General features: G+C 37.0%; 1 protein-coding gene across 5 annotated transcripts in view; it reads left to right on the plus strand.

Annotated features, from left to right (window-relative positions):
• The window catches only part of GOLGA4 (golgin A4), a 69,371-nt gene that overhangs the window by 36,627 nt on the left and 20,414 nt on the right, over nucleotides 1-12,330 (plus strand). For 4 of the 5 annotated variants that reach the window (XM_082479343.1, XM_082479344.1, XM_082479346.1 and 1 more), the window contains 4 exons: nucleotides 3,436-3,614; nucleotides 4,692-4,823; nucleotides 5,847-6,002; nucleotides 7,527-11,821. In XM_082479343.1, coding sequence (XP_082335469.1) covers nucleotides 3,436-3,614; nucleotides 4,692-4,823; nucleotides 5,847-6,002; nucleotides 7,527-11,821 — 4,762 coding nt within the window. The remainder of the gene's footprint in view (nucleotides 1-3,435; nucleotides 3,615-4,691; nucleotides 4,824-5,846; nucleotides 6,003-7,526; nucleotides 11,822-12,330) is intronic. The other variant, XM_082479345.1, reaches the window with a different exon arrangement.

Below are 12,330 nucleotides of genomic sequence, written 5' to 3' on the forward strand. Positions count from 1 at the left end.
CATTACTAGGCAACGGTTCTTTTGCAAGCTTAATTAGCGTGTGCTTTGCACCTTTCTACAGAGAAACAAAAAACATGGAGCGTGCATTCAGAATCCTGCCGAGATGCACAAATCCAACTATAGGAAATGAATTCAAACTTTCGACAAGATGCCTGCTCTCAGCCTTCAGTAAGAAAACATATAAATCCCTCCTTTGCCCTCCTGTTCAGTGCTTTTTTTCACCATTTTCAGCAGTAGATGGCACTAGAGTTGAAGAGAAAACATCTGCAGCGCCGGGAGACTGACTTAAGGAAGAAGCCTTTGCAGTATGGACTGGTGTTACACTGGGTAGGAGAGGCAAGGCAAAGGGAGCTGAGACTGGGACTTTGGAGTAGCGTATGTAAAGCAGTCAGCTCTCTAGCACGCGTCTTATAAAAATCCGTTTTGCAACCTCGCACTTCTTTAAACTCCACTCAGGCTCTTTTTGTGTAATTTGTATACTGCACAGGAAGGATTCCGCTTTGTCTGGCTTGGTCACGGGAATGGGATTTTGCAAGACTCACCTGTGACTCTGTTGGTGTGCTTGTTATTGCTGTTTCTGGTTTGCCACTGTGCCTTTGTGAGACTTCACTTCGCCAGTACCTTGGTTAAAAGGTCTTCCCTCGACAGTAGCTCTGCTGGTTGCGGAAGAACACAGGCAGCGCCTTCACTCTTTGTGTTCGGAATAGAAGTATTTGGATAAAAACACAGACTTTTATTCCAGGCATTTGTCTGCAGTAGAATTAAAATCTCCCATAGATTAAAAATAATAATAATGTTCTGTCTACTTGGTGATAGTTTTGCCCTCTGCTGGTTTGAAACTCAGTTTTGTCATGCTACATTAGATCTGACTACTTTGAATAAAAATGTTCTGTTTTGCTTAAGTGCTAAAAGTGCCTGAGATGCATATAATTTAACTTTTAGAGAGCTAAGTGTGTTTCTGTGAAGTGTTGCTTCTTTGTGCTTTCATACCCCTTTGGCGTTTTACCCATCAGCTTTTGTCTAGCTCTTGTATTAGCATCCTGCTTGCAATTACGGTGATGCAGCTGTCGTACTGCATGTTGCTCAGCTATTACATATCAGTAGTCAATCCTAGCGTGATCCTGGATCTTCTCTTTGGCGGATTTGTGGGCTATGGCAAATGCATTCTCTTTCCTTTTGCAGAAGTAACAGGTTTCTCCAATGAAAATAAAGTATGTGTGGCTTAGAACAAGAATCAGAAAACACGTATGGCAAAGTGAAATAACTTAATCTTTTACTTGCAGGCTTCATTTTCAAGCTATACTCTGTAAAAGTCTGTAGGGTTGGTTATTTTAGTTTGTTTTTTTTTTTTTTTTTTTTTTTTTTAAGAAGCCATTTATGATGCTGTAATACTGAGGGACTTGGCCAATTCTGCTGGCTGTGCGTGCTTTTGTTAGAGCTGAGAGGAGCATCAGGGAAGTCAATGCCATTCTCCAAAGACGTTTGCGCAATCTCTGTTCAAAACTGAGTTGTGGACTGAGTGACAAGGGGGGGAGGACTTGAATCCTCTGGGTCCCAGGTGGCATATGCCTTGATGGGGACTGTGAAGAAAGGTGCTTGGAAAGTAAGGAGCTATAAGCCTCATGCATGCTTGCATTGTGGTTTAGAGTGTTTTGCTATTTGAAATAATCTCTAGAGCTCTTAATTTTTTGTAATGAGTTTCAGTATTTATTATTTAAGTAGAACCAGTAGTGAAAAAGTGGATACAATGATGTGTTTTGGTATTGCCAGTGTCAATAACAACCCTGGTTTGCCCTGAAACATGATTGTTTCTGTGCGTAGTCAGAGAAAGGCTTCCTCAGGAAACAGAAGAAAATTCTGGAAAAGAATTTGGGTGAATGCAATTTTATGGAATTAAGTTCCTTTAAAACCTATTTGCAGCATTGCCTCAAAAGTATAGATTGTGGTGAAAAGTTTCAGGTTTGAATGTTATCAGAAGATGTGGAATTGCTCTGAATGCCTACTAAGTAATGGTGAATCAAAGAAACTAGAGATCTGTGTGTCTATTACGATTTTCTTTTTGGGATACAACAAAGTGGAAGAAAGCTTAGCATAATAAATAACACTTTAAAAATTATTTTGTTCTGTCTGCCACCAGAATACTATCCAAGTAGTCCAGGGTATAGTAGAATAATATCCTTATAGGTTTTTTGTGCTCTGATAAATTACAGTCTTGATATTAGCACTGTGATTTTGAAATTTACAGGGATGTTTTGCCAAAGTTCTTTTATGCAAAAAATTAACCATATAGTAAACTGTTCTGAGACTGAATTTTCCTTTGATACGTAGAAGAAGTTTTCCACATTCATGATCTATTCAGGACAAGAGATTTCCCTAATAGTGATCAAATTCTAGTCTTGTGCAATTCTATATAGATTCTGCCGTCAGTTTCAGTGAGGAGCTCAAATACTGGTATTGAATAATAATAATAATAATAAAAATAGTTCACAACACAGGAATTTATTTGCTTCCTTTTTTTATCTAAGTGATTATCTGTGAAGTGAATAAAGTATGTTAGAATACTTCTTAGCTTGGAAAGAAGCTGTGGAATTATTGCTTCCTATTTGTAAATTAGAATGCTTTTCAGCAGACTTCTGTATCTTATGCAAATATAAGTAAATTTCATCACTGCAGCTTGAGTGTTCTTTTGAAACATCTTATAGAAATTCAAGTTTTCTGGAAGCAAATCTTAATATTTTTTTCTTATGTTTTGTTTGCAAAATTTAGAAGCACAGGACAGTCTTCATAACATACAAGAATTTTTTCCAGTGTCTCTGAATGGCATTGGTAGTAGCTTAGATTAAAAGTAAATAGTGAAATAATGAAATTAGCAAAGCCACCTGTATGGACTCCACCAAACCTACAGTTTAAAGAGAAGATTATTTAGGTTTTACAGTTTGAAATGAACAACTCCTAGGTAAATAAAGTGCCTGGTATTATATTTCAATGTTCTGTTCAGGAAGAACTCTTCCATGATTTACGAAAACTTATTTTCATAGCAGTCATGCCTGGTTTATGTTTCCGTCTGCTCATTTTAGTGGAAGAACAGCTTGTGAATTGCCTTTTCTTCATACAAACTTCTTCCTTTTCTTTAAAGTTACTCAGCACATACATATAGCCAGAAGAGGAGCCATAGTTTGTTTATATGGTTTATGTATTTTATAGTGATTTTAAGGGATGAAATAGAAGCTACAGAATGTATTAGAAGACATTCACAGCTATTTGTCAGTTATCTTTCCTTTCTAGATAATAAACCTTTGTGGATTCTTGATGGATTCCTAAGTTCATTCTTCTGTTACTTGTGTAATTTACTGAGAACTCTGTTCTTGTGTCAAGGGACATAAATATATGATAGTCAAGAAATACCTTTTTTTTTTTTTTTTTTTTTCTTTGCAGCTTTTGAAGAGCTTGAGAGGGCTCTGAGTATGGCCCAAAAGACAGAGGAAGCCCGGAAAAAATTGCAGGCAGAAATGGATGAAAAAATCAAAGCAGTAGAAAAGGCAAGTGAGGAAGAGAGGGTAAATCTTCAACGGGAGTTAACCAGAGTGAAACAAGAGGTGGTTGAGATTATGAAGGTAAAAGCTGAAACTCACCCTGTATTATTGGCTTTTCATCTAACCATTCAATTACAATTAAACTGTAGTTGTAAAATACATCAGTATATTAGAACTTTGTTATAAAATTTTTGTTATTTAATAAATTCTATAAAAATGAATTTCGGGGATTAAAGAGTTACTTAAGGCAAAGTAGAAAACTCCCCACATAGGTTGTTGTTTTTTTTTTCTCTTAACAGTTTAAAATCAGTATGTTAGAGGCATGTACAAATGAACAGTATTACTCTGTTTCACAGTATTTAATAAAATCATTTACTAGAAGTACACTTGAGACTTTAAAGGGAGTCAGGAAGAAGAAATTAATGGCAATCAGCTCACACATCTCCACCAGATTTTGGGTCTTAATACTAAGTACTTTTAATAATTATCCCAGTCCCGTACGTGAAAACATTTAAGAACTTGTTGTCAAACTGTTTGCTAGTTAAGAACTACTAAAATTTGCTTTGTCTCGCATATTCATGTAGGAATTGCAGGAGTACTGCATGTGCCTTGCAAATCTGAAGTTTGAACACCTTTAAATTGCAGTTCTTGTGTTGACATTTGTTATGTTGTTTATTTTTCTAAGAGAATACACTGATGCTTTAGGGGGATGTCTGAAATGCATTACATTATTCTTAAATAAAGCACATTTGTAGGTTGTGGATAGCTATCTACATACAATATCACCACTTGACTTTTCTGGCTCATGAAATAACAAGAATATAGGGAAAGCTACTGACGGAAGTTCCTTTTCCAATTTATTATCACATTTGATCTGAGAATGAAAACTAAATTCACCTTGGTAGAAGAAGCCTTAGAAAATATGGTGTTTCTTTTAGTACAACTGAAAGATTTGAAGGAAATGGATGACTTCAGGCTTGAAAATAAGCGCTGTCAGGGCTTAATATTAAGGGCTCCAAGTGATTGTTACTTACTCAAAGGGAGCAAAGAGATGGTTCTGGTTTCCTCTCTCTGATGCACTGCTTTTATTAAGAAATAATACAAAGTGTTTTGTTACTTACTATTTTGGATTTAGCTCTTTCTGGCTTTGATTCACAGAAGTCTTCAGAGGAGCGTGTTGCTGAACTAGAAAAATTCCACAAAAAAGAAATGGCTACCAAAGATCAGGAGCTAAATGAGAGATTACAGGCCCAAGAAAAGGCGTTCCAGGAGAAGATGAAGGCAGCTCTTGTAAGTATCCCTAAAATGTGTAGCAAGACATTTGTCTTCAGTGTGAGGTGGGCTAGAAGTCTTAATCTGACCCCATTCCACAGTGAGAGTCCTTTTGTGCTCAAAAGATATGAGTGTCCTCCAAAAGTCAAAGAGCTCAGAGACTTCAGCAACACGAAAGGAAAGCAGCTGCAATTATCCAGACTGAGTGATGATAATTAATCACTATCCCTCCTCACTAACAGCTGCATCTTGTAGGAAAGACTTATTTTTTTGAAAACTTTTTGTTAGACTTGTTTGGTTTTTTTTTAATTTCTTCCTCTGGATCGTTGGTGATTAACCACAGCAGCTAGAGTAAAAGAGGTACAAAGAATGAGGCTGTTACTTGAAAAGTGTTGGTATCATTATGTCTGGTTGTATTGTGTTATGTGAGCAGGGTTAACTATTCATAGTGTTTGACCTCAGAAAAGAATTTTCTTCTAGGTGAGGCTTGCAGGAATCGTTGATATTCTGTGCTCTTTTTCGTAAGCTGTAATCCACTTTAGATCATCATGTAATTTTACCTAACAAATATTAGATTCTTTTTTGTGTTCATCTATGCTGGTCGGTGACTAGGACTGAGGGACTTTGACAGTCCCTTTCTGACTATATTTTTCTACTTGCTTCTCAGGTTATTTTTTTAATTATAGGCAATAGAAGCTTAAAAATACATTAGCAGTGGAATCAAGGGAGGACAGACCTTTATTCATCTAAGGTGTTACTCTCAATTGTGATAAACTAACCAAAATGAAAGGCTGGATTGCATTATGATTTTCGTACAGAGAGATGTAGAAGACAAATGATTCAGATGAAGAGAAGATGGAAGTGATTTATAACAATTTTCTTTTCACAGATGAAATACAAACTCTGTGTGTCTGTGTAGAAAATACAAGTAATTAGTGTATGACTTCTATTAACTGATTTAAAACCAGTATAATAAGATATTTATAAAGGTATGATCACTGTATTTATAGTTTATTGTCTTAATCATAATTTTTGACACAGGAAAAAAATCAGACCGAGTGTTTAAAAACCCTTCAAGAACAAGAGCAGCAAGAATCCCTAGCCTTAGAAGAATTAGAGCTGCAGAAGAAAGCGATACAGTCAGAGTGTGACAAGAAAGTTCAGAAGATGCATCAAGAAGTAGAGACTTTTAGAACTGTGAGTAAAGATTTCAAAACAGTAAATGTTTACAAGAATTCCTTTCAGTATACAAGCCAGGCCAATAGCATTGCGGCTTGTATCAGCAATAGTGTGGTGAGCAGGACTAGGGAAGTGATCATCCCCCTGTACTTGGCACTGATAAGGCCCCACCTCAACTACTGTGTTCAGTTTTGGGTTCCTCATTACAAGAAAGACATTAAGATTCTGGAGTGTGTCCAGAGAAGGGCCATGAAGCTTGGTGAGAGGTCTGGAGGAGAAGTCTTATGAGGAGCGGCTGAGGGAACCGGGGTTGTTTAGCCTGGAGAAAAGAAGGCTGAGGGGGAGACCCTATCGCTCTCTACAACTACCTGAAAGGAGGTTGTAGAGGGGTGGGGGTCGGTCTCTTCTCCCAAGTAGCAAGCGAAAGGACAAGAAGAAATGGCCTCAAGTTAGGCCAGGGGAGATTTAGATTGGTTATAAGGAAAAATGTCTTCACTGAAAGGGTTATCAAGCCTTGGAAGAGGCTGCCCAGGGAAGCGGTTGAATCACCATCCCTGGAGGTATTTAAAAGACTGGTAGACATGGTGCTTAAGGACATGGTTTAGTGGTGCACTTGGCAGTGTTAGGTTGTTGGTTGGACCCGATCTGAAAGGTCCCTTCCAACATAGACAATTCTCTGATATATTTAGCTATAACAGGTTTACAAATACTGTGGACTTAGTGTGATTGGGTTGCTTTAATCTTACCATGCTTCTTGTAGTGACAGAAATGCAATATATTGTCATGGTATGCTGCAGCCCTGAGGTTTTTGCAAGATTAGATGGTAAAATACAGAAATATATTCACTTTATATCATGGCATGGGATATGAATTTGTATCCGTCTACAGGATCTTTATTTATGTTATACAGGAGAGTTAAACTTTAAACTGTGTAACTTCTGGGTACTGCTACCATACAAAACAGTTATAAGGATACTTGAGTAAGGAAAAAAATTGAAGTGTCCTTTGCTTTATGTAATGGGTAAGATTGTATTATCTACTCATGCAAGTTTGTATATTATTCCATTATTCCCAAATATTAGTTTGGAAGTTTTGCCTATAGAAGCATTTTAACTTTACAGCAGCATTTCCACGAGGGGTGAAATTAAGATAAATCAGTAGATATGTACAAAGCTCCATAATACTTGTGTAGACTCCCGATATCTTTCATCCTATGTATTAGAGCTTTAGCTTAACAAGAAAATGTGAACATTGCTCAGAATGTGAATTATTTTATTTGAATTAATTAAATTATTTCCAAGTCTTTATCTATTTTGACTGCAGTGAAATAGAAAATTTTGTATCAATAACTAACTTACTATAATGGAAGCAAAGTTGAGAACAAACTAGATGAATGAAAGGCTTATATAAAAAGTTGATATTCACTAAAACTAATGGAATAAGTGACTTGTAGTTATGTGAACTTGGTGAGGTTTTTTTTAATTTAATCAACTTCTTACCTTTTGAATATCCATGTTTTTTTAAAACTGTATTCTCTAACAGAGGATTCTTGAACTGGAAAGCTCTCTTGCAAAGTATTCACAGGATGACAGAAAGCAGTCAGAGGAATTAAGTACTCTGATGGAGTCTGAAAAAAGGCAGCACAATAAGGAAATCAATGATATGGTTGAAAAACACAAGAAAGAATTGGAGAACTTGAAACAGCAGCAGGAAGAGCTTTGGACAGAAAAACTTCAAATCTTAAAGCAACAACAAATAACTGAAATAGAAAAAATGAGAGAGAAACAGGAGCAAGAGATAGATACCATTTTAAAAGAGAAAGAAACAGTTTTCCGTGCACACATAGAAGAGATGAATGAAAAAACATTAGAAAAACTCGATGTGAAACAAACAGAATTAGAAGCACTGTCTTCTGAGCTATCAGAAGCACTAAAAATACGTCATGATTTAGAACAAGAGCTCTCAGAATTGAATAGTAAAGTGTGTGAAGCAAAGAAAGAATTGGAAGGAAAGTTGGAAGAAGAGAGAAAACGGCACACCGAAGAGGTTGAAATGATGTTAAAAGAACACGAAATGTCTATTCAAGGAGTTGAGAAGGTACTCAAAGAGGAGCTCAACAAACTCAAGCAATCATTGGAGGAGAAAGACAGACATCTGGAGGAACTAAAAGCACATGAACAGAAACTAACGGAATCTGCAGAAAGATCTGAAGCTGAACTTGTCCAAGTGTCTGCAAAGCTAGAGGAGCTTTCAGAGTCTCATCGGAGTACTTCTAATGAGCAGGCAAAGATTTATGAAGAGGAATTAGCAAAATTGCAGCAAAAGCTGACAGATAGTGAAGGTGAAAAATTGCAACTTAGTGAGCAGCTAGAAAGAAGTGAATCCCAGCTGAATGAAGTCAAGGATGAGTTAGAGGCATACGTCTCTCAGGTACATGACCTGAAGCAGCATTTGCAAGAAGCAAGCAATGAAAATACACAAAGAGTAACCTCTGTAACACAACAGTATGAATGTCAACTGAAGGATGTACAAAGAGAGGCTGATGAGACAAAAAGAAGTCTAACTGAGAAGGAAAATGAAATTGAACACATGAAGAAGTTGCAGAACAAGCAAGTGGAAGAGCTTAAAGAGAAACTGTTAGCTGCAGAGGAGAGAATTAGTGCTTTACAAGGAGAATATGAAAGTAAACTGAAACGTCAAGAGAACAAAATGGAGAAAATTAAACAGAAATCAAAAGATATGCAGGAAACTTTCAAAAAGAAACTTGCTGAGCAGGAAGCTAAACTAAAAAAAGAGCTTGAAAACAAGCAGTTGGAGTTCAGTCAGAAAGAGAGTGAATTCAATGCGAAAATGTTGGAAATGGCACATGCCAGCTCAGCCGGAATCAATGATGCCGTGTCAAAACTGGAATCTAATCAGAAGGAGCAACTAGAGAGTCTTGCTGCAGCTCATAGGAGGGAGATAGAAGAAATTACCCAGAGTTGGGAAAAGAAACTCAATCAGCAGGTTGAAGAGCTCCAGGAAAAACATGAAATGGAACTGCAAGAGAAAGAGCAGGAGGTTGGAGACCTGAAACAGAAACTTGCTACCTTCAGTGCTGAGAAGGAGGGTTCCAGAACAGAAATAACCCGACTGAAGGAAGAACAGGTGAAAAGAGAGGAGTCCCTGAAAGAACTGCAGGAACAACTAAAGCAGTCAGTGGCTAAGGTGAATGCTTTGTCTGATAAGGAAAGTGACCTGAAAACACAGTTGAAAAAATTGGAAAGTGATCTTAATCAATCCCTGAAAGATCAGGCAGAACTTCAGGAACAGCTCAATAAACAGAAAGCAGTTGAAGAAACGGACAAAGCCAAAATTACTGAGCTGGCTGATACACTGAAAACACTTGAGGAGAAACTCCAAACTGTGCAGTCTTCTCAGTATAAAGATCATGAAAATTATGAGAAAAAAATAGAGGCAATTCAGCTAAAAGAAACTGAGTTTAAGAGGCGGTCAGAAGAACTTGCAGCCCAGTTAGATGCTTATTGGAGGAATGCTGAAGCTTTATTGCAAACAAAAAGCAATGAATTAATTGAAAAATGTAATGAAAAAATTGGCATGGTAACGTGCAAAATTGCAGATTGTGAGCGCCAAACCGCAAAAGTTAAAGAAGCAGTAATAATTAAAGTGAGTAAGATTCCTGAACTAGAAGCTCAACTTAGAGAAGTAACAGAGCATCATTCTGCTGCAAGCGCTTCTTTGCAAAAGTCAATGCAACAGCTGCAAGAGAAGGACGATTTAATTATGTCCATGAGAGCTGACATTGAAGGGCTTGTAACAGAAAAGGAACAATTGCAAAAAGAAGGAGGGCATCAGCAGCAAGCAGCATCAGAAAAAGAAACTTGCATAACACAGCTGAGGAAAGAGTTATCTGAAAATATCAATGCTGTCACCTCAATGAAGGAGGAACTCCAGGAAAAAGAATCGGAGATCTCTGCTCTCAACAAAACAATTAATGACCTTAATGTTAGACTTGAAAGCACGATAAGTTTAACGGAGAAGGAAGCAGCCATGTCTCTGTTAAGCAAGCAACATGAAGAGGATCGGTTGCAGTTGTTAAACCAGGTACAGGAGTTATCATCCAGAGTTGAGACGCTGAGTCAAGAAAAAGCGTCAGCTCTTGAGCAGGTAGATCATTGCACAGCCAAGCTCTCAGAGTGGAAGATGAAAGCACAAACCAGGTTTACACAAAATCATGATACTATTAAAGATTTGCAGAGCAAACTTGAATTAAGCAATACTGAAGCCAATACAAAAGATGAAGAGCTAAATAAACTGAAGGAGCAGCTGGCTAAACAAAGCAAGAGTCTGGATAGTTTAAAAAGTGAATTGGAACAAAAGCAAAACATGAGGGAAAAGCAAGAAGGTGAGTTAACTGCAAAGTTAAAAAAACAAGCAGCAAGAATTGCTGAACTAGAAGAACATGTTGCTCAGAAAACTTCAGAAAATGATTCCTTGGTGGAGGAACTTAAAAAATATAATGAACAAAAAGACACAGAGCAAAAAGAGATAGCTTGGCAACTCCAGCAGGCAGAGAAGGTGGCTTTTGAAAAGGACAATAGATTTAAGGAGGCAGAAGAAAAAGCGCTTAATCTTGAGAAGCAAATAGGTGCACTGAAAGCTGAGTTTGAAGCAAAGGAGAGGGAATTTGATCAAATGAAATCAGCGATGCTTAAAAGCAAAGAGGAAGAACTGAAAGAATTGGAAGACAGACTAAATGCAGAGAACGGCACTAAGCTGGCAGATCTGAAAAAGAAGGCAGAGCAAAAAATTGGTTCTATTAAAAAGCAATTGATGTCTCAGATGGAAGAAAAGGAACGGGAATTTAAGCAAGATAAAGAAAATCACTTAAGAGACTTGGAACAAAAAGTGCAGGAGAGAGAGGCCAAAATTGAGTCCTTAGAAGAAAAAATTAAGTCAACAAGAGATCCCACAGAATTAGAGAAAGAAATGCTGCAAAAATTAGAGACTGTAAAAGCTGCTGTAGAACAAGAAAAAAATAAAATGCTTGAGAGTGTCCAACAGACATATGAAGAGAAAATTCATGTGTTACAAAAGGACTTGACAGAAAAAGATGAGTTGTTGCACAAGTATGAAAAGGAACAACAAGAGAGTAATGGCTCTCGTCTAGAACTGCAAAACAAACAGGAACAACTCCTTAAAAAATTAGAATGTGTTGAGAAGAGCCATCAGGAGGAGCAGAGTAGGACTAAAAGCCTCAGGAAAGAACTTGAGGAGCAAACCAAAAAGTACTCATTGTTAGCGGATGAGCACGCTCATTGTGGTGATGATTTAGCAAGCAGTAGGGAAGAATTAAAAGCTAAAGAACAAAAACTTCTTGACATGGAGAACATAATTGGAGATTTCCAGAAAAAATTGCAGGAGAAGGAGGCAGTCAGTCAATCTTTAGAACAGAAGATAAAGGAGTTGGAAAATAATCTAATGAAGGAAAATGAAGTTCATAAGACTGAGATGGAAGATATGAGTTTGAGATACAAAGAAAAGCTTAAAAGTTTACAGCAACAGTTGGATGAAAGAAATGACAGTCTGAAAGCTTCTGAGGAAAATTCTGAAGAAAAGGCTAAATCTGGTTTGGAGCTGCAGAATTTACTAGGTGATATGCAGAAGCAGCAGAAGGACTTGCAGACTAAACTGGAAGAGAGTGAGAGAGAGAAACAGAAACTACGCAAGGAAGTGAGTAATCTTCAAAAAGACTTACGTACTCTGCGAAAAGAACATCAGCAGGAGCTTGACATAGTAAAGAAGGAGTCCTTAGAAGAAATGGAGCAGAAAATCAGGTAAATTCTTTGTTCCTGGTCTTGTTATCATTTCATTGCTTTATCTTTAACTACTAAAACCACAAGAAGACCTTTTTAAAGCTCAGTTTGCAACAATGAAATTTTTCTGTGATTTTTCCAAATAGACTTAGAGAAACATCAAGCAAAGAGCTGCTTGAAAGTAGCACTTCATGAACACTATTTGAGTCATCTGTTTAAAAAGTGGTTTGTCTTTTGGCAAAGATTCTGCTTCTGATTTGTTTTAGAGATGGTCATTTTCAGCATTGCCAGAACATAAAATATAATTCTGTTTTCCTCAAACAGGAAAAGTTTATTAAAACATAGTACTGAGAGCTTCATGGTCAAATGATATCAAAAATTGTTCATATGTCCTGCACAAAAATGTGGTATACTGTTCAGAACTCTAATAGTTTTTCAAGCAAGAAATTCCCTAAAAGTTCTGAATGTTCTTTACTTCCAGTTCATCTTCCTCAGAAAAAACTCCGTATCTTTTGGAAGGATTCAATTTT

Source organism: Vanellus vanellus (genome assembly GCF_965231255.1).
Source record: "Vanellus vanellus genome assembly, chromosome: 2".
NCBI lineage: Eukaryota > Metazoa > Chordata > Aves > Charadriiformes > Charadriidae > Vanellus > Vanellus vanellus.